General features: G+C 40.0%; 1 protein-coding gene and 1 long non-coding RNA gene across 16 annotated transcripts in view; one reads left to right on the top strand and one right to left on the bottom strand.

The window, feature by feature from the left end:
• The window catches only part of LOC120887236 (uncharacterized), a 40162-nt gene extending 19755 nt beyond the window's left edge, over nt 1-20407 (top strand). Inside the window, exons 3-5 of the long non-coding RNA XR_013426711.1 lie at nt 4508-4674; nt 16558-16634; nt 16948-20407. This is a non-coding gene — a long non-coding RNA (uncharacterized LOC120887236). The remainder of the gene's footprint in view (nt 1-4507; nt 4675-16557; nt 16635-16947) is intronic.
• The window catches only part of Znf438 (zinc finger protein 438), a 168329-nt gene continuing 156914 nt past the window's right edge, over nt 11096-22510 (bottom strand). For all 15 annotated transcript variants that reach the window (XM_005334293.5, XM_078023448.1, XM_040276845.2 and 12 more), the window contains 2 exons: nt 13254-15084; nt 11096-11907 (listed from right to left, as the gene is read on the bottom strand). In XM_005334293.5, coding sequence (XP_005334350.2) covers nt 11292-11907; nt 13254-15084 — 2447 coding nt within the window. In that variant the 3' untranslated portion in view covers nt 11096-11291. The remainder of the gene's footprint in view (nt 11908-13253; nt 15085-22510) is intronic.

Here is a 22510-nt window from a genome sequence, read left to right as displayed (position 1 = left end):
CACTGAGCCCTGGAGACCTGACGAGCCTGCTTGATCTCTGCCTGAAAAATGTGGCTCATCTTCTCGCTGCAGTAGGGGAAAACGGCCGAGTTTAATTGGTTCTGACTTCAGCATTCAGATCATCATTTTCCCTGGAGGTGTGCATCCCAGGAAACAATATTACCAAAGCCGGGTCCTTTCTAAAAGGCAGAAATTAATCAAGTTCCATGATCATTTGTAATGGGAAAAGAGAAGGGAGCATTCGAACATTTAATTACAATATTTTGTAATTGTTAAATCACCAGTGACATTACAAAATGCTCTCAGTGAGCAGAAACATGATGTATTTCCATGTGAGAAGGCAGACATGCCTAACAGAAAGGAAGCAATCGTAGGCACCTTTTCTCCTCCTTTATCTCCCCCCAAAGAGACCAACCAATTCAAATAGATAATTTGACTAGATTGTTTTTAATTACATTGCAAACATATTTTAAAAATCTGGGATAAAGGTGAACACAAGTCAGCCGGTAATAAAAATGCACGCTCCAATTCTTGGATGACAGATGAAATGAATTTACTATATTATTGCTCGGTGGAAAGCAGGAATATTTGAAATGGCAAACAACTGGATTCAATTAGCACACTTGTTCAAAATGGCTTGGGGAAATGCTGGGCAAGGAACTCAATTTACCCATCCATTGTGGGACTAGGGAAACCATCCTGGTTCACGTTGGAACCACTTTTGTGGAAGAACAATGTGAAACCGGTTCCTGCGATTTTCCATCCAGCCATATCTGGCAAGCAGAGACACTGAGAGATTCAACTGCTAATGTTCTCAATCCCTCACCTTACATAAGTGCTTAATTCATCAGAAAGATATAAAAGTGGAGAAAATACATTCAGTGTTGAAAGAAGGGCTACTAACAGCATTGCTTTCAAATGCAGGTAAATCCCAAGGGTAAAATTTCAATTCCAAATTTCCCCCCCACTAATAAATCACAATCAGCAATTGTCAGTGAGGCCTGTGCACTGCTTCTCACTTGAAGGGTTAGTCCCTATGGGACACCTGGCCTGGGCTCACTTTTGGAGTTGGTGATGGTTTTGACTTTGGAGAAGGGAATATCTGTTTGCCTTTGCCGTGGTGTTCAAGAGATGTGTTTCAGTCCCTTAGCATGGCTGTGACTTAGAAAGCCCTGGAAACACATAAGTAGTGTGGTTCACACATTTAATTGCTTTGACAGGTTTGGTAGGAAGAGCAGGAAACTGACCTGAGCAGGGACTGCATGGTCACCAGAGCTACACTCCAATGCCTTTCTTTGTTTAAGGAGTTGGAAATCATGTTTTGTGAAGGAGACAGTACAGCTTGGCTTTGCAGGTTGAGAAAATTTTGCTTAGGAAATCAAAACCCTTAGTGGGTTTCCTCAACTTTGACAGTGGGAAGAGTCCAACAAAGACATTTGGTGGTGGCATTATGCCTGCATTTAATTCATGAGAAATGAACTATGTCTACTTCGAGAGTAAGGGCATGGGCACCACATTTACATAACTTTGGTTAGGCCTTAGTCTCATCTTATGCAAAGGAACATGATCAGTGTGTTGGTCAGTTTTTAATCACTGTGACCAGAATACCTGACAAGAACAACTTAGAGGGGTAAAGTTTATTTTGACTTATGGTTTCAGAGATTCAGTCCATGGCTGGCAGACTCCATTTGCCTGAGATGAGGCAAAAACATCATGGCAGAAGGGAGGGGCTGAAGGAAGCTGGTCAGTTCATGGTAGCCAGGAAGCAGACAGAGAGTCAAGGGAGCCAGGACAAATATAATCTCCAAGGGCATGCCCCCACTGACTGACCTCCTCCAGCTACATTGTACCTTCCTGCAGCTATAGTGTACCGGCTATGGTTACCACACAATAATCTATTTGAATTATTAATCCAACAAATGGGTTAGGGTACAGCTCTCATAATCTAATCATTTCCCTCTGAAATGATTTAGAGGTACATCTAATCTCATGCTACATTGCCTAACATGAGCTTTGGGGAAGGGGGCACTTCATATTCAAACCATAACACTCAGACAATAAGTAAGGGACTGGAGAGATGAATCTGCTATTCCCTGTCTGTGAGGTCCTTCTGCCTTTTCTTCTGGGGATGTGTACGTTCAATGTTTTCATTTTTAAAATTTATTCCTCAGCCTTGCTATGTTGCCCAGGCTGGTCTGGAACTCCTGGGCTCACGTCATCCTCCTGTCTTACCATCCTGAGTAGCTGGGACTACAAGTACATATCAGTGCCCAGCTTAGAGTCCTCTCCATGAAAAATGTTGTAGCTTTCTGTTTGAGCATGTTCTTAGAGATGCTCCTAGGCACTTTGCCTACATCCTCACTATCAGGAGGTAGGGTAGGGGTTACTCTAGGGAACAAGAGCAGGACTGAAAGAAAAACTGGCACTGTCTGGAGGGGATAGTCCTAGGATGGAGCTGCAGATGCACAGAGCTTGAAAACTGCCAGGGAGCAATGAGTTCCATCCAGCTCACAGAGCCTTCTCACTGGGCTCCCATGGAGTCAGATTGAAGTTTGCAAAGAAAGAGAGTAAACAAGGAATAAAAGATCATTGTAAGAAATTGAGGGCTCCAAGTTTGCGGCCTAATAAAAAACTGTCCCTGTGGGAAGGGGAGGGTTTAGCTCCATGTGGTTGGAATGGAGAACAGCTGGGGCCTCCCAGGGCCTTGGGTCTACTATGGCATTGCTTAATCATTAGAGAGGGCATAAGAGTAGGGGAGAAAGAAGGTCAGATCCAAGGTTGAACCTCTGCTGGAGAAATGACTGGGTGTACATGATCAGGAGGCGTGGCCTGTAAAACCACAGTTACATGATAAATACTGGTTTAAAGGTGGGAAATAAGAGGAGTATGGGGAGGGGGAAAGACGTTCAGTGTGCTTCAGAATCAATGGACTTTTTAGTCGATAGTTGTCTTCTGTCTTATTTTCATTGTCTTCTAGAAGAATTGTTTGCTTAAGATATTTTCCCAAAGATGTTGATGAATCTGATGGAAAGTATTGGGATGATTTAAGAGGTTGCTGCTGACTGTATGGGCAATGATGTCAGATTACACTTAATAGGGAATTGGCAGGCATTAGCTTAATGATTGGATGTGATTCAGGCTGCAGAGATCCAGTGTGAAAGGTTCGATTCAAACTTCACAATGTGGCAGAGCCTGCACACTTTACATAAGACTAGTGTGATTCTTGCAAATCATACCTCACAGTCACAATGAGGAGAGAAAGAGAAAGGGGGTAGGGAAGAAGAGAGAGAGAGAGAGAGAGAGAGAGAGAGAGAGAGAGAGAGAGAGAGAGAGAGAGAGAGAGAGAGAGAAACATGCCCAGTCAGCCTGTTTTCCAGGAATATGCTCAAAAAGTATTGGAACTGGCTCTTTCACCTACTCCTCTATCAGTTTTGCTGCAGATTGAAATTCAGTGGTCTCTTTGCTAAGTTAAGACTATTAATACTGGAGTGTGCTCAGAATCTTGCCAAACACATTTTAAATTCCTTGTAATACCAAAGGCCTTGTGCTATTTCTGAGTTATCTGGAACCTTCAAAGCCTACAGCCTGATATATTCCCTTTATCCCCAGTAAAAAACAAATCTTGGGTTGTAACCCCATGATTTGCTAGCTACTCTCTCAACTCTACCAAATCACTCAATTTTTGGGCACTGGGATTTCTCTTCTGGGACTGTCAACAAGGAGGCCAATTAGTGTCCATTATAGCAAAGGATTTTGTGATGTGGAAATTTCCCCAATTGAAACTGGACTGAAATTCCCAATTAATCCCACAGGACCTAGAAAAGCATTTGAGTTTTTTGTGATAATTGCATGAGCTTGCCCTCTTCAACAATGAAGTGCTCATACTTACAACAATTATTATTACCATAATTATTATTTCCCTTGTAAGACAAGAACATGTTTGAGTTAGTCTTTTAGCATACCGATGAAAATCAAAGCAAAATGAAAACATCCAATTGTTAGTTAATACCTGCCAATTTCCTTCTCCCCCAGGGCCTTCCATTATCATTGCAAAAGCCAAATTTTATTCTCCAGTCTGTGCAAATGGAAAAATACAGCTTAGGGCAGCAACTTCCAGGTAAAACCACTGGCCTATAAGACTAGAAAGCTCATCCAGATCAGTGCTGCTCTATGCCAGGTTGGGTTCAGGAGGCTGGTGACCCCCAACAGGGCAAACTGGGCATGTGGCTCTCCACCTGAGCATGAGACCTCCAAGCTATGTTGATTTGGGAAGGTCCTGGAGGACCTGAGAGTCGGTCCATATAAATACCTATTTGGCAACTTGGGAGAGACTTAAACTGCTATAAAAAGGGAAACCAGACCTCTTTTCTTTAAGCCAACACACTAAAACTGAAAAGAGGGACCTCTGAGGAATATACACAGAAGTATGTGAATTAACTAGGTGTTACCTTGGAATAGTTGGGGCCAAGTAACAGCTAGGTGAAAAGTAGAATTTTCTTTTTACAAGGTGCTGAGCATCTCCTAGACAAGGAGGCAGAAAGAAGCATTTGGATACCTCAACAAAAGAGAGAAGATGGAAAGATAGAGGTCACTTTGAAGTTCAAGAGGTGTCTTTTTTGACCATGTTCTGTTTGTGACCTACGCCTGGCAAGTGGCAGAATGCTCAGCGGGAAGGTAAGGCCAGGAAGAAGAGAAGGAAGGGACTTAGAGAAACTCACCAGAGGTGTATTTCTCAGCAAAGAAGGGTTGAAAGAGAATGGGTGGAGGGAATGGAAAAGCCACTGGCTACATTACTGCCAGAATTTGCATCCTCTCCAGAGGACTTGATTTCTGCCATATCATGCTTGAATGAAGGTAAGAAATGTCAGACAATTTCAAACCCAACCCAAATGCAGAGCTGGCAACTCTTATCAAGTATAGCTAAAGAAGAGTTTCACTTGATCCCTAAATGATGATCTCTAGGATATACAAGGGGGAACTGGAGGGCTACCCAGGCCATTACTGGAACTGGCTATTGGTCAAAAGATGCGAAATTCTCAGCATTGGTTATCCCTTGAATTGAGGCCACCCTTAAAAAGGCCTATAACATGCAAATTTGTGGACTAGTCACTCATCCAGCCCCTGATAGCAGAGAACTGAGGGACTGGGCAGCAGCACAGAAGGGCCTTAATGAGGGGCCAGAAAGTCAAAAGTCCACAGCTCTTTATTTTGAATGGTATTTGCTCATTAGTGGGATGTGAAATCAATCAGTAGCCAGCCTTTAAAAGATCAGTTAAAGGTTGGGCGCAGTGGCACATGCCCATAATCTTGGTGAGTCAAGAGGCTGAGGAGGAGGATCTCAAGTTAAAAGCCAGCCACAGCAACTTAGTGAGACCCTATCTCTAAATAAAATATAAAAAAGGGGTTGGGGATGTGACTCAGTTCATTTGGAAAGTGAAACCAGTTAAGTGCCCCCAGGGTTCAATCGTCAGTACCCGCCCCCTCCAAAAAAAAAAAAATCAGCAGCATATGTCAAGCAATGTGTATTATTATGGACACAGTATTATTTTTATGAAATTGAACTTTTGTCTCACTTGAGTGTATCTGTGTGTGTGCTGGGTTGAAAACGTGTCTTTCTTGTTGTGGATCATTGTCTTTTCAGGATTGTGAGGCAGCAGGGGCTGAGGGTTAAGTAAGATGCACAGGGGCACTAAAGCCAGGGGTGGGGGTAAGACAGATTTTCCTTCTTTAACAGTTTTGCTGAGGCCTGTCCTACTGATAACTGCATAGCTACCCCTTAATATGGTAAAATTGTTTTTTTTTTAACTGAAAAAATAAAATGCAGCAAAAAACATTGAGTACAAAAGAACCCTTTCCCAAATGAAGTCACTTTCCATAAATTCTCTATGCAAATTCAAGCACACCTATATCTCTTTTTGCCTTTTTTTCCTTCTTCTTCAAAAGCAGATGGAAGCACACTGTACACTGTTCAGCACCTTGCTTTCTTCACATAATACACACTTCAGTGCATAAAGTGCTACTTGAGTCTTTTGTACTACTGCATAGTAATCCATTATGGGGGACTCTAAATATTTTTGACCAGCTTTGATAACAGCTGTGTGTAGTCTTTCACTTATTATAAACAATCCTGCAGTGAACATCTTCCCTCATCTACCTATCTATGCACGTATGCAGTAATTATCCACAGGGCAAATCCCTAGAAGAGGAGGTCTGAACATTTTTGGCATTATGATAGACACTGTCCAATTTGTCTCTATTGAAGGTGGACCAAAATATTAGTGACCTTTTGCTGCTTGGTTTTTCCTACCCTTATAGTGCCCCATGGAACCTTCCATCACTAAAAGCAACTCAGACCACGTCTTGAAACAGGACTCCTGTCCTCTTGTTTCTTCCTTTCCTCTTTTTACTTCAGGAAAGAATAATTAAGTCTATTTATTTTAATTTGTAGAATATATAAGTCTTTTGAGAGACAGTCTTCTTGGAGATTTTAGGATGACGTTTCTTGGGTAATCATTGTCAAAAAGGCTTGGTTCAGTGAATGTCCTATGAAGAATTCAACTGTGCTTTAATACAGATTTGAGTGGGAAAAGGGGGTGTGCTAGTTTTCTAAGAATGTACCCTTAAATATTACTATTTACCCAGAGCTTTGGGAGGGTTATGCAGTTTGTGTGATTGAGTCACCTGGATCTCTTCCATGGCTAAGTTTCTGTAGTAAGATACATATTACAACTCAGATAGTAACCAGATCGTTTTCATTGCTGTCTCTACAAATACCTATAGAAGACATAGTGTCTTTCCTTGTAACTCTAAGGTATAGACTGAGTTAATTAATGAAAGAAGGGGAAATCTTTTGAGTAGTACTTAGTGGGTATTTGGCTTATTAAACATGACCTATTATTTTTGAAACATGCTACAAAAAGGCAAGAGTTACCATCCTATTATAAATGAATTCTTTACTGTAAACTGGGGGTGGGATAATTTTGAAGATGGGAGCAAATTTAATTAAGAAAAAGGCCACCTGTTTAGCTTCATATTATCAAAATTAGAACAAGTAATCTTTACATCACTTCTGTCACGTTTGGCTTTCTTCAATGGAGAGCATTTTTTCCTAGGATTAAGCAACACATTGAAATATTTTCACACTTCATAGTATGAAAAATGTGATGGATTTCCAAGCCAACGTCTGCATACTACACACAAATTTAAAATATGCCTGAGAAATGGTGGTTATAGTTTTATTATGGAGATAACCACGATTATGGCCAAATAGGAAATAGAATGAACACTTCACCTGCAAAAGCAACATTCCTGAAGAGGTATATATGGTTAAAATATACAACAGATTATATGCTGATTGTCCAAGGGTCAGTAAAAAAAAAAAACATATTGAAGTTAAAAACCTGTTCTGCTAAATCCCAGTTCATCCTTACCAGGGCACTTTTTCTCAGGAGCTCAGTAGAAAGGGGAGACTCTATAAAATATGTACCTAACAAAGCATGTCAGCAACTTGAATGGAGTAAACCAGGACAGATCTGAGAATTCTAATAAATAAATGAAGTTGAGCATTTATTGCCAACAGTCATGTCACTGGGGCCACAGAAAACTGGAGCCGCACAGCTGGGGAGGGGAGGAGTCTGTAGCCAGAGAAGGCAATGGAACGCACCCAGGTTTGATTATTTATGGTGTGCTGATGAAGAGAGAGCTTTCCATATGAGGTGCAGCTTAACAGAGGAACAGTCAAGCTGAACTAGGAAGAGGTCCAGCAAGAGAGAGAGAAAGAGAGAGCAACAAAAGGGGACATGAATAAAAATGACAGGTAATAAAACAATACAAATCTAAAATGCTGTAACTTTCAGAAATAATTTTGGGCCAAAAGAAAAGAAAAAAAAATCTGGTTTTGCTGGCTTTGAGCCAATTTTCCAAGAAGCAAAAGACATTAAGCAAAATGAATGTGCTGAGTTGAAGACCAAATTTTCCTTGATATGTTCCTAGCTTACAAGTTTGGTTGCTTCTAATGCTGATTTATATGTAAAAAGCAAAGTGGTAATTTTGCATTTATCTGATGTTGATGCACTTATTCCTCTTCCCCCAACAACTATCTACTATTCCATAGGAGGTACTGGACCCTCTAGGGTCTATGGTAAACAAAGGCACAGTCCCTGCCCTCAAGAGGCTTATTATGGTCTAGCATGGGAAGCAGAACAAGCCCACTGCCAGTTTCTGGATGGGGTGGGGAGAACTATGACAACAGTTAGATCAGGGGCCAAGAGAGGGCAGAGAGCAAGCCACAGGAAGGAGGTGCCATCCTGGCTGAGACCTGAGAAATGTGAGCCCCCAAATAAGAGTCTGAAAAGAGATCACTTAGTGAATTCTGCTTTCTATACTGATTAAATAGACATTTACCAAACCTCCATGCAATCCAAGCTAGTTTTATTAGTTATTTAAAAATTAAAATGTAAGCTGGGCATGGTAGTGCACGCCTGCAATCCTAGAGGCTTGGGAGGATGGTGAGTTCAAAGCCAGCCTCAGCAAAAGTGAGGCGCTAAGCAACTCAGTGCGACCCTGTGTCTAAATCAAATACAAAATAGGGCTGGGGATGTGGCTCAGTGGTTAAGTGCCCCTGGGTTCAATCCCCAGTATCTGCCCTCTCCCACAAATTAAAATGTCCTCTTTATGTAATGAATCAAAATTCTGTGGTTCTCAGTAGAGTTTTCATCCCTGAAATCTCTAGGTCTACCTGAGCTGTTTTATCTTATATAACATATCTTTTCTTTCAAATTTGGCCAAAAGTGTAATAAATACAAGCCACCTGTTACTATGTAACCCAAACTTGCCAAGTGTCTTGGACTCTCCAAACAATGCCTTGAGGTAGGACTATTACTGGCATTTTACAGCAGAGGGAATGGGGCCTCAGAAAGGGACACCCTCAGAGAGGTTACAGGGTAAGTGTTGGAGAGCTTTATTCTACACTGCATGACCTTTAGGTTAAGTGTACAGGTTAGACTGCGCCAATAACACTTCTACACCTTAGGGAGGCCCTGAACCGTTTCCAAAATTACTTTAGCAAAATCCCTCCCTCGTCTTCCTACCTCCTCAGTAATAGCCCCTCTTCCCACCATTCTGAGGAAGAACTGCTTTAAGGGCCAGAAACTCCTTACTTTGGATAGCATTGTGACTGTTCGAGCTGTAATGCAGAGTGTTTCCAGAGGCTAACAATTGTAACAAACATTGTATTCTGAACAAACCCATGAACACAGGCATTGAGCGGCATCTGGACTCCAAGTTCTCTCTTAAAATGAGTTTTCTTAAAAAATGAGTGTTGACTTCTCCAGTCTTTCTTGCCTATTTCCCTGTCCCCTGTGGACCAGTGACAGATGACTTGCCTAAATTCAGTTAGGCCTCTAGGGCCACTGCTCTGAAATGTGTTCTAGAAGGGGATCCTGCCAGAGACCTTCATCCTGAACCAATCATATCTTCTGTCTACCTTTGTTCTTTGTCCCATTCATACCTCCTTGTTTCCTTCCAGAGATTATCTCTCGCTCCGGGAATATGTGGTTAAATGCAGGCCATAGGTAGGTGTCTCCATGACTAAGGGGATATTAGACATCTCATTATTGGCTGGGTGATGCGATCTTGGCCTCCATACATATCCACACTCACTATTCTGCCCCTGACCAACTGGTATTTCTGAAATGCTACTTAGTATCTTAGGACTGAGCAGTCTGCAAATTATTTCATAGTTTGAATTTAGGTTCAAGTAATATTCTTGGGTAGATCTCATTTTGTAATATCTTCAATCTTCCATGAAACAAACTGGCAACTGTACTGAGTGGTACAGCTACTTCATTATTATTAACTCATTATTACTAATTATTCTAAATCTATAAAATAGTGTAGGTCTGATATTATCTCTTTGAAAATGGGTAGAATCTGATCAATCAATAAACCATGGCAAAATCCTCCAGAGAATTCCAAACTTAACACTCTTTTTCTTAAATTTACAAAACTATTTGCTAACAAGGCAGGGATGGAGTTTTCTCTTTTTACACTATTTTAGCCACATGGTGCCTATGACCACTTTCTTTTAGAACCAGACATTTAAAAAGATGACTTAAGACCCACTAGCTTATCAGAATTTAGTGCTTTCTCTGTTGGGTAACTTCCTGTATCACAGAAAAATGTTATGACCATGCCTGGGCCAACCTTCGGCAAGCAGGGCTAACCACACGCACAGTACTTTCATGCAAAACCGGCGATTCTAGTGGGATGAATGCTCTGACTCTCCCGTCTCAGAAAATGATTTTGCAACCAGGATGGCCAAAAACTTCAAATGGCAACTTTTCTGATTCAAGGTAATTTCCCAGGAATTAAAGAGGCAATCATTTACTCTTGACTTTCAAAGAGATTCCGGGCTTGAAAGGTACAGTTGTATCTAAAATTGATCAGCTAGCAACAACCCTCTGAAGTTACCTGGGAGTGAGACAGCAGTTGAGATACCTACACATCTGGACTGAACCATCTAGTTCACTTTCCATGTTGTAAATTTTCTGGCCCCAAAGACTATTTGAAAACAACTTTTACCAAGAAAGTAGATTTCTTTATTAGCTGAAATGCTAAAAATTCTTTATTATTTTGATATGGAACATTATAGCTGTGAGACTTGCCAAGTTATCTTCAAGGCAATATGCATTTAAGAAAATAGTAAAATCACACAAAAAATTAAGTGTTAAAAACATATACTTCAAATGATGGTAGAAGACAACTTTATGAAAAGACTGCTTGGCAGCATATTCAAATACACCAGGGAATTTAATAAATATCAACATTTACCATCTAATTTGATACCATGGTTTGAAATGAAATAGAATTGCCACATGTAAATTCTTCACATTGTTGGTCTACGTAAGTAGAAAATATCTGAAAAAAAGGACACATACACACACACTCACAAGCACACATTTTTACTGAAAGTTATTTGAAGAACAACCTATAATCCTCTACATTTCAATCTCCAAATTTTGATCTTTTAATTTATTCTGAAATAAAGTCTAAGATAAAATAAAGCCAGTACATAGAATTTTAAAATCAGACTGTATATGGTTAGAAAAATATGCATCCAGGGCATATACTTTATTTCATAAGAAAATAAAACTATGTACAAAAATTACTTTTGTTCATTAATGTTAATTCTAATTTGTTTGATTCATAAAATTAAGTACCACCATAAAACACAAAGCTTTGATAGAAAGGTGCTAGCAAAACTCTCTTTAACCCCAGTTTACCCCAGGGTTTCATTTTTCAGTTTTACTGGAAAGTTCAATCACTCCCTGGTTCGAGAAAGTACTTAAAATAGCCCAGAGTTTGGAAGGGTCCTCACAGTTATGTCTGTGTTCCCAGTGCAGGAAGAGCTCCTCCTTCCTTCCCAGTGTCTGGGCACAAAGGAGGCAGTTAAAGCCTGAATGGGACCAGAGGAGAATGGTGTGGGGACTGGGACACTCAGGGACCTGAGGTTGTTCCCTTGGCTCATTTGCTCCTGGTAGGCCTCCTTCATTTTCCATGAGTATTTCCACACCATTTTGGTGGTGAAGATAGAGTGGCCTTTTCAATTTAGGAAATGCGCGGAACTCCTCCTCAGAAGAACAAGCCTTTACCTGCCTTCTTCTCTCAGGATGCTGTTTCCAGTCAGGAGCAGCATGTTTAACCAGAGCCTCCTGAGCTCCTTTGGTGCCTGGTAAGATTCCCTCTTGCAGCCTGCCCTGAATTTCCTCTCCATGAACATAAAGCAGATGGAACTTTATTTCAGCAAAAGACTGAGCAGTGATCTGACAACGGCCACATTTGATTTGTAATTTGACTTCATCTGCCTGGTTTAGAAGTAAGTCTTCTTCCAAGCTTGACTTGTTTTCCCTGAAACGGGGAAAAAGTCTATATAAGATTTCATGGAAAAACACAATTAGAATTTTTCCTTTCAGTTCTAAGCCCTTAGGGATCTAAAACACACCTACAATGAGAAGTACAAAGAATGGGGTAAACACAAAGAACCAAGAAAGCCAGAGCCTGGGAAGGGACTCTAGCAGAGGGCACAGTGAAAGCTAACTGTCACACATTGTTTCTCAGGACACCTGGGTTCATTTAGGAAGTGACTATGCTTTTCTGCTTCTCTTAGGCAAGCCCCTCTTCTTTGCTTCCCACAGGAACAGGGGTACTCAACACGGAATAATCAGGGAGTGTCAAGTCAGGTGCTGCAGAGTTACTTGCTGCAACTGAAGGTAACTGTGCCCCACCACTCAATGTTGCCCTCCCTATCCTTGAGCACAAAAGGCAGTTTGGACATTTTACTCAAACATCAAAATCTGACAACAGGAAAACAAGAAGGTTGGTTTCTTTGTACACTAGTGAAAAGCATGAGAGCAGAAGAGAAACTATACACAGGCAAGGAAGTAGTAGAATAGGCACCCCTTATTTATTGAATATGACAGAGTAAGCCAAAATTAAATAGAAAATATGTTGAGCAAATGAAACAATGAAAAACAAGAGACAGAGAATTGAAAGTGCTGGAAAAAGTTTTCTTTTCATGATGCTGCTAAGAATTAATTCTAGTGAAACTATTTGTCACCTTGGTGGAAAGAGGATACACACAGCCTTCACTGAGAGCATTTGCCTGGTTCATTACTGCTCTAAGGTCTGCCTGCCAGGCTTCCAAACTACATAGCTTATTTGTTTATAATGTGAGGAAGCAGTACTTGTAAAAAGGAATGACAGATTAATCTGGCCTGATGGGAAAAATGGGTCATGTTAGGTCTGGGTACCTTAGGGTGTGGCTGATACAGCAGACCCCTGGAGACCCCATCAAGAGTCACCCTGTGTTATAGGCAGATACTGCTGTTTAGATAGAAATCCTATGCACATAAATTTGAGGAAGATTATTTGTAAAGACTATCAGGAACTATATATGATAATTTACTACTTCATTTTCAGATGCAAGAATAACTTTCTGAAGCCCAATTGTCCTGAGCACACCTCAAACTAGCATTTCTGCCTTGGCATACACAGGTTAGAGTAATTAAAAATTATGACTGACCAGACACCAAAGAGAAATACGATCATTCTTTACTGAACTAGGGGGAACACTACCTTATGAAATCTTCATCTGAGAGATGTTTTTATAAAGTCTTTTTTGAATATGAAATCTTCCCCTCTTCCCCAAATCAAAACAGGCTTTTGTGCCATACTTCTACTCCATTGGCACTCACCTCTCCAGGGGTCCCTCCATCGCTTGCATACTAGTATCTCTGTCTCTGTTCTTTGGCATGGCCCCTGGCTGTGGTTCACTGGGGGAGGGCTCAGTGCTGATCACAACCCTATGCACTTCTTTCAGATGGCCAAAATAGACTCGGATGTGACCAAACACTTTTGCACAAAACTCACAACACACAAGTTTCTTCAGACGGTTTTCACTGTGATGAAGTCTCATGTGTGTGCTTAGGCTGCCAGAACGTACATAGGCCTTGCGACAAATCCGACAACTGTATGGCCGTTTGTTGGTGTGTGTATTCATGTGGTCTCGAAGGTGCTGTTTGAACTGAAAGTGGTGGTTACAAACGTGACATCTGTGCCAAGGTTTCTTAATGCCAGAGAATCCATTTCTGAATACAGAGCTGGGCTTAGAGGAAGGGTTGTCATTCTGCTTACAGCTGAGATATTTAGAATTATTTAACAAAGTGTCGTGTCCCAGGCTGCTGGGCGTTTGGGATGGTAGCACAGCTGCAGGAGAAGGTAGGGGAGCCAAAGCAGACACAACAATTACAGGTTTAGGCATAATGTTACGATATTTTTTCAGGACCCCGGGTTTTTGGTCTCTGGATTCTTGGGGATCAGTTTTTGCTCTCTCTTTACTATCTCTACATTTATTAAGAATGCATTTCCTCTTTTTTCCTTGAAATGTCAAAATTTCATCTGGTATCTTTCGTTTTCTTCCTCTTCTCTTTGCTGCCCCACCATTCAATTTTGTTTTGTGGTTGAGATCTAGTTTGGTAACTGGATAAAAGGCACTTTCACAAAGATTCTGCTTTGACACCTGTGGAACAGGTGTCTTACTGGCCATTTTGGTGGCTGCATTATTAAAGCCTTCTGTGGTGGAGAATCTCTTATCACAGTCTGTCCCATGCCCAGGTAAAGAAAAATCTGCAGTATTGGCATCAGATTCAATTTTGCAAACCTCTGCTGTTTTCATTCTAGAGTAGGGTAAGATTGGAAGCTTACCCCTGGGGACTGAAGAGATCAATTGAACTGTACTGCCTAAAATGGCTGGTGATAAACTGGTTATAGCTTTTGCATGATCAACTTGTTCTTTAAGTTTTTCACTGGCAATAGGAGAAGGTTTACTGGGTATTTTCTTGCTTGTAAAGTTTACTCTCTCTGAAATCTTTGGGAAACTCTGCTTGGCTGAGGGCTCCCCTGATGTAGAGAATATTGGGGTGGCAGGAGGGGTCACATCTCCACGGTTGTTGGTCACTGGAGATCTCGAGTCTCCATGGCCACTGCCACTTGTCAGTATAGCTGTGCTGATGCTGGCTGGGGCTTTGTCTAGTGATGGCAGCTGCTTACATGGACTGGGTTTATGTGGAAGTTCAGGCTGGGCAGATGTAGGAGGAGACATCTGAGGACACATCTGGGTTTGGGCAGGAGATTTGCTACAGCCACTCTCAGGAGGGCTCAGGATGGGTTTCTTTCTTGATCCTTTGTTACTTGTTGGAGGTTGATATCGGGGAATAGGCAGTTTAAGATTTTCAGGCATTCTAGGTTTCTGAACTGATTGAGTTGAGGCAACATGTGGCAAAGCAACAAGAGAAAATGTTCCCTCCTGGCCAGCAACTTGCATCAGAGCATAGTTCTGGGCAGGCATCCCCAGTGGCTTGATGGTAGGCCCCAGATTCCCCTGATCGGAGAGTGATGGTGAATGACATGGCAGCACTTTGGATGTTAGGACTTTGGGCACAATTTTTGGTGCAATAGTCCTAAACTGACTCTTATTTTGCAAACTTTTCCCACTCTGTATTGTTCCAGAAGGGTTGTTTGATTCGCCTGAAATGATAATACAACATGAAAAGTTATTGTAGTGTAACTGTCCTGTTATTGAGAGTTCACATAATCATCTTATTCTACTTAGAACAGATTCCTTGATGTACCTCTTACCCTTCTGATCAAATGCCCATGCCCTTCAAGACCCAACCTGAAGGTGAATTCCTGGCCAGCTTCACCAAGGATTATTATTCTCTTCTATGGTTCCACAGCCCCTACTATAATACAGACTGTTTCCCATAATGATTTCTGTGTTTATGTGTCTCCACCACTAAATATAGAGCTTCTAGAGAGGTGGGATGCTGTCCTCCTCCTTCTATTCTGAAAGTCTATCCTCTTCATTTGCCCAATCTGACCATCTCATAAAACAGAATTAAAAATTTAAAAATCAACTTCAGTTTAAATACCTAGTTAGTATACTAATGATTCTTCACAAGCCAGGGCAACCCCACCTCTTTTTCTGATATCCTGAGCTGCAAAGTTTCCTCTGGTATATTCTGTTGTATATTTTATTTACTTTATATACATGCCCTGCTTTCCCTATTATCCTTAAGCTTTATGAGAGTAAAGCGTAAATCTTGATTTACCCACTGTCTCTGCAGTATGAAATAAATGTTTCTTATATCAAACTCATTTTTCATTCAATTTCAGGATACACCATTTGACCCACTGGCAGTGTAATTTGTTTTGCACTGTGGATGAATTCCAGACTGAATGCTAGCTTTGTTGTTGTCTCCCCATGTGACTTGTGAATTTCTTCTCACACCTTTCAAACTGTTTATGTGCACTTTTGCAATTAAATCACCAGTATTAAAAAAGCTGATGTGACACCTTTAAAAAATGTTGAACAAAAACAATAAGATACAAAGTGATAAGTAAGGACATAGAGATGAAATTAAAAAAAACACATGAATCACCCAAAAAGCACCGTCTAGGATACTAATAGGAACAATTTTAACTGAAAGAATAACATTTCGTTCTCCCTCGATTTATTAGCCTGACCAAAGACCAATTTCTACAACCTTAGGAGAACAATTAAGGGGCCCTGCTTCTAAGAACTGAATCATCTATTTTATTCCCTGAGGCTGCAAGGTCACAAGGCTGGCTGCGGAAAAGTTTCTCGTTTCTAAGTACTTCATATTAATCAAACTTCACTTCAACTCACATTTACTAGGCACCTACACCAGTCTAGAAACTGGGACCATTGCAAGTCTAAAAACCCTTTTGAAACTCATGGAGCCACATGTGTTTTGCAATTTACACTTTCAAATTTTAGAAAAGTAATAAGAAGCATATATCAAATGTTACATAACACTCAGAGGTGCCCATAAGTAAACCTATTGCCACTTCTCATAGCAAAATATGTGAGTATCCACAAGTGGACACATGAAGATCTTTAAATTGTCTTATTTCAGTTCAGGTTTTTGCCTATGAATGAGTTTTTATCAATTTTTTGATAAATTTTTCTGTTTTCAGAACTTTTTAGATTTTGGAATTGTGCATAAAGGATCAGAGAACAATCTGCTTCCAGGATGCCAGGGATGTGAACACAGGTAGGTAGCTGACCATCTCATAAAACATAATTAAAAATTTAAAAATCAACTTCAGTTTAAATACCTAGTTAGTGTACTAATGATTCAATCAGAAAGTTGACTGTTTTAGTAAGACTGACATGCTTCAAATACATAAGTAGTGTAGTAGGAATCAGCTGGGAAGCAGAGTGGCCAATTTATTAAAAGCAATCAGTGGTGAAATAGGAAAAGGATGCTATGAAACATTGCACATTAGAGTAAGAAGTAAAAGGACTTGTGCTGTCTGGAAAAGTTGGGCAAGGATAATCATATTGTCTGTTGTTTTCTTTCTTAGTTTTGTCACCATGAAGTTCAGGACGAACTGATTAGCCAATTATTTCATATCACCCACCTCTGTGCATTACTATATTTCCTTCCTTATTCATAATTTTAATTTTAAAATTCTATTTTCATTTTAAGCCTCATATTCTCATCTTTTTGAGAAAAGTACTGGAGTTGTAAATAAATATATTAAATCAAGAGGCACAGAATTTGCAGAAAGCCTACAATTATTGATAGCTTTTGGTGACCTGAGATTAGGCTTATTAAATAATTATATTAACAATTAATAATGGTCTTTGCATCTATACAACAAATATGGGGTAGGAAAAATACAGAAGAGAATACACTGGGTCATTTATGTCAATTCCTACTCCTAAATGATTAAGCAGAAAATATTTACAGCAAAAAGAGCTAGAATAAAGGCTATTTTGTCTTTATTCAGTCATAAATCCTCTCAAAACATAACAATAATACATCATAGCAAAAGACATAACAACTCACTTGCCTGCTCACAGATGACTGTCCAATGGCTCTTCATCTCAGAGTGAAAGCCAAAGTCCTTGCAAAGGCCTTAAAAGCCTCAGGCTATTTGGGTCTCAGGGGTGACTCTGCCATTTTTTTTACTTGCTTCCCTCCAGCCATCATGGCCTCTTTGCTGTTCCTTAAATGTGCCAGACAGGCACCTCCTCAGTGCTTTGCACTTGAAGTTCCCACGCCCAGAACATTAAATCCCTAGTACCTGCTGCATCATTTCCTTCAAGGTTTTGCTCAAATGACCTCTTCCCTATGAACTCTTCTCTGATCACTTTATTTAATACTGTATTACCATTCTGAATTTCTGCCACAGTTAGGATGTGGTTTGTGTCCCAGGGATTGATGTGTTGGAAGCTTTGGTTCCCAGGGTGCTATATTGGAAGGCTGTGGAACTTTTAAGAGGTGGGGCCTAGGGGGAGGTCCTTGGTCAGGGTGGGAAGGTCATGCCCTCTGAAGGGACTGAGGACATTCTCCTGGGAATCTGGTTAGTTCTTATGAGAGGGATATTAACAAAAGCCTGAGCCTGACCCCATCTACCCTGTCCTGCTTGGACTTCTAACCTCCAAATTTGGAGCTCCTTTTCTTCATAAGTAGCCTTCTTCAGGTATTTCATTATAGTAATAAAAAACAGACCAATGCAACAACCCATTCCTTTTTCTGGCTTTAATTTTCTCTGGAACATTTACTTATCTATTGTACTAAGTGTATGGTCTGCCTTTCCTCAATAAATGAATTCCTTGAGGGCAAGGGGTTTGCCTGTGTCTTCAAGGACCTGGTACAGTGTTCCAGCAAGTGGTAGGAATTAATAAATGTTTGTTGAATTTGTTAAGTGATGATAAAGTGATCAAAGAGAAAAATCAAGAATTGATAGATTATGTCCAAGCAATTTTCTTTTAAAATGGAAAAAGAATGAAACAATTTAAAAATAACCTTTAACATTTCATAATTTTGAAAATTAACAAAAGAAAGAGAGGATATATCTCTGGAACTACTACTTCTTTTTCCCCCCCAATTTAACTCCATTAACTGCCAGAATAAGGAAGTGGTTCAGTATAATAATCAAATTCTTTAAAACAAAGGAGATGGTAAGGCCAGTTGTCTATCAGAGGAAATAATAAAATAATAATAAAAGTAAATTATGCTATTGGTGTGTAAACTGATGTAGTCACAGTAACAAGTGGTCTCTGAAGAAAAAAATTGCTCTAAGAAAACAGATATACACTGAGAGAGGAGTAGGGAGATTAGAGTGATGAGAGGAACATGGAAAAGCTGAACTTCAGAGGCAGAGCATGGTAATGCAACATGAAGAAGAGCAGAAGCCACATAGAACAGAAGATGCAGCTGAAGCAACAACCAGTGTCAACCAGTGTCAAAGGTCACTTCAAGATCTCTAAAGGCTTCAGTTGGTAAGGAACTTCCTATTTTTTTTCTTTAAATAACCAAGTAAAAGAAAGCAACCTTCTAAGAGTTAAGGGTTTCAGAAATGAAACTGGATGTACTTTATAAAGCCATACCAAAATGGAATAAGCTGATTATGATATATTTAAAGTTAATGTGCTACGTCAGATATTCAAAGGTCTCTACATTATGTGGCTGTCTGTGGTTGGGAACAAAGGACACTCCTGAGGGTAACCAGGTTGGCTCCAGCAAGGGAGAATGCAGATCAGTGTGAGCAGTGTGGGCAGCCCGAACTGACAGAGCCTGGATGACAGGTCTAGCACCTGCCAAGTGAGTCAGTTCCCAAGCGCCCTGAATTTAAAGGCATGGTGGCTGGGGTAGAAAAGCTTGTCAGCCGGCTCATTTTCAATCATCACAAGCTAATCACAATCTGTGAAGACTGTGAAGATAAGGCTTTATAGGGTAAATTTCACTTACTTTTGCCTGCCTGGATCTATCAGGAAGTACACAAAAAGATGAAGGTCTCCTAGAAGTCCCATTTCCCAGAATCATTAGAGAAAGGGAATGAAACTGGTGCATTAGAAGAAACGCAAGGCAGAAGTATAACAGGGACTTAGGCTGCCTTTGCTGTGCAGTTGAACCTGGTTTGTTGGCACCTATTGAGTCAGGCCTCTGGCTTAGGACTCCAATAATGAAAGAGGAAAAACCACAAAAAAATGTATGAAAAATACCCCAAGCCCCAGGAATTACTTACATGTCCATCAACAGAGTGCTAATAAAATAATCATACAACTATATTATGTAACACTTTGCAGCAGTAAAAAAAGAATGAATTAGATTGATGTGGAATACTCTCCAAGATGTGAGATTCATAGTATTCTACTGTCTAGATGAAAAAGCTGGGGGATACACACATAAACATATTCCTGTATATGTACAGAACAGTTCTGAAAGGAAACAGAAGAGACTAGAGTTAGTGGCGGACTTTTGTGGGGTGGGGCAACAGGGGGAATGTTTGAACTAGGACAGGCATTTATTTTCACTTAACACCCACTGCCTGCACATAGGAGATGCTTATAAATATTTGTTGAATGAATGAAAGGAAAATGAAAGTTTACTTATTTGAAGTAGTTTCTAAAAGCACTGTCTTTTGGGATATTCGTGATGAGTGTGTGCTACGCCTAAATGACTATATCTAGATATGCACACGGGAATGATTCATGTCTTTTATTTTCCTTGACTACTTAATGCAAGAACTGCTAATGACCAAGGAAGTAATCTAGTAATCTGACAGGCAGCACATACTACCTCCTGAGGTTAAGCATTGAGAAGTATGAGAGCTCATTACCTCCCAAGGACAAGTGGAGTCCTGAGAATTGCTCTCCAAACAATTTCTTCTTTAGGATGAAAGAAGGCAATTTGCAATAAAGGTCAGTTATGCTAGATTGACTTCAGTTTTTTTTTAAAGTAGTTTGAACAATAGGAGTCCTTAGAGAAGATGAAAATGCCATTAAATTTTAAAACTCTAAAATATTAAGAAAGTACGATTGTAGGAAGTCTTTCTTGGCAATGTAGCTACAACAGTGGTTTTTTCCACCACACATTTACAAGGCCTTTCACAGATGGTGTGATCTAAAAACCCTCACCTGCACCTACTAAATTACAGATCTTAGAGAACTCTGTACTAAATAATGAGCAGTAGAAATTTCCACTGACATTCATAATTTCTGAAAATCCTACGAAATTACTCATAACAGAGTTAAAGAGACTCACAGGACTCTCAGGTACTAAACATGGGCTTTTATTAACTGAAAACATAAAAGGCTTACTCAGTAAAATTAATTTTGTACAATTATTCAATGAGAATACTTAATATTAGGATTTTAAATGTGGGTTATTTTTAATCTGCTAAGCATATTAAAGTAACTATTTTGAAAAATGACATTTACAGTTGGGGAGAAATTGATCTAACTGTGGAATAAAAGGGAACTGGGAGATGCCGAGTTCTTACAATGGTCTAGAACCTAGGCTAGGTCTTTTAATTCCACAAGAAAGTACTATAGTTCCCTCTTTTTAAATATTATGAAAAATAAAGCTTGAGGAAGTTAAGAAACAAGTAAGGTCCACAGACCCCTATCTGTTCCATTCCAATTTGAAGCAGTGATTTTCCTTCATTCTTTCCTCAGAGGCGGAAAATTAAATACAAAGGAATCCTAATTAATTCCAAAATATAATACCATTTCTGAATTTTAAGGAGAAAAAAACATTTGAAATAGAACTGGCTTTATTCAAAAATTCCTATTACCATTAAATTGATACTTCTGGAAAGCCCACTTGAAAGAGAAAATTAATGGAAAATTAAGTCATCTGAAAGTACAAGCCAATTTTTAGAGTCACATTTGCCACATACTGTCCATAGGATTCTAACAAATGCAGAAAGACTACCAGACATTTGTTTGGAGAATGTGCAAAATGTGTTCTCCACCTCCTCCATCACCAGAGGATTGGATCTGATGGATATTGTTTGCATGTTAGAAGCATTGGGAGGAAGAATGAGAGCTGAGTAGCACTAGGTGCCAATGTCTAACTCAGCTTTATCATATTCTTTCCAAACGCAGCTGGCATAATTAAGAGACAAGTACATGGGGCAATTCTCTAGATAGCTACAAACAACTCACTTCCTGATTTCCACTGGCAGAACTGAGGCCCGCTTTGTTGCTTCTAAACAAAGTTGTTCCCGCTCATCTCTGGGTTTGGGCAGAGTTCCATTATTCCATCTGTTGGGGCCCACGGGCCTACTGCTAAGCATGTTAGGATGGAACAAGCAGGGGAGTGTCCTTGCTCTTGAAACAGGCCCCCTGGATCCAGGCTCAGAACAAAAGTGCTGCCAAATCAACCTCTAAGGAGCCAACATTTTTAGGTGTTGTTTAGGTTTTAATTTTATTAACTAAAAATCCTATTTACAATTTTATTTGTTGGCATCCCTGTTTTCTCTCCCATTTGGAATTCAAATAATAAATTTCAGTTGGGGTTCAAACTGTTTCCCAAGATGGTCTGTGGTTAAAATAAGTGTGGTAAAATCCTGGAGAAGTTTGGGATAAAAATAATGTCTCATAACACAAGGGAGCTCAATTTAATTTTGTCAAAAAACTATAAACACATTTAGCCATTGCCTACTCAATCTTTTAGTGCTGTCCAGGATCTGCGGCAATAGGCAGAGTCAGTAAGAATTTACTGAGTGTTGACTGTGGAGTGTGCACTGTAAAATGTGCTGGCAATAGGCACAAGTGTGCTTTTGTTTCAAAGTACTCAAGTTGCCAAATATCATTTCTTGTATCTCCAGCACGAAGGCCTGAAGTCATCATTATCTCAGACCCAATTGAGATAAGCACATTTCCAACTGGACATTTGTGTCCTGTGTCTAATTGTCCATTCCCTTTGGCACATCTGTCCTGCTTTGCTGACCTATGCTCTTGGCTAACTCCCTCCCTTCTTCTCCTAATGCCAGTACCTAGCAGGCACCTTCCACTCAGCACAACCCTGTGAGAGTTTGTCAAACAATGAACTCCTCACCTCCTTAGCAAGAAAGGGAATTCTTATTTTCTGAGAGCTGAGTTTCTTTCATGATGACTGTTGCTTAAACA

This window comes from Ictidomys tridecemlineatus, chromosome 10 (assembly GCF_052094955.1).
Source record: "Ictidomys tridecemlineatus isolate mIctTri1 chromosome 10, mIctTri1.hap1, whole genome shotgun sequence".
NCBI classification, from domain to species: Eukaryota; Metazoa; Chordata; class Mammalia; order Rodentia; family Sciuridae; genus Ictidomys; species Ictidomys tridecemlineatus.
Note: the sequence above shows the minus strand (reverse complement) of the source record. Positions and strands in the feature narration are given on the sequence as shown.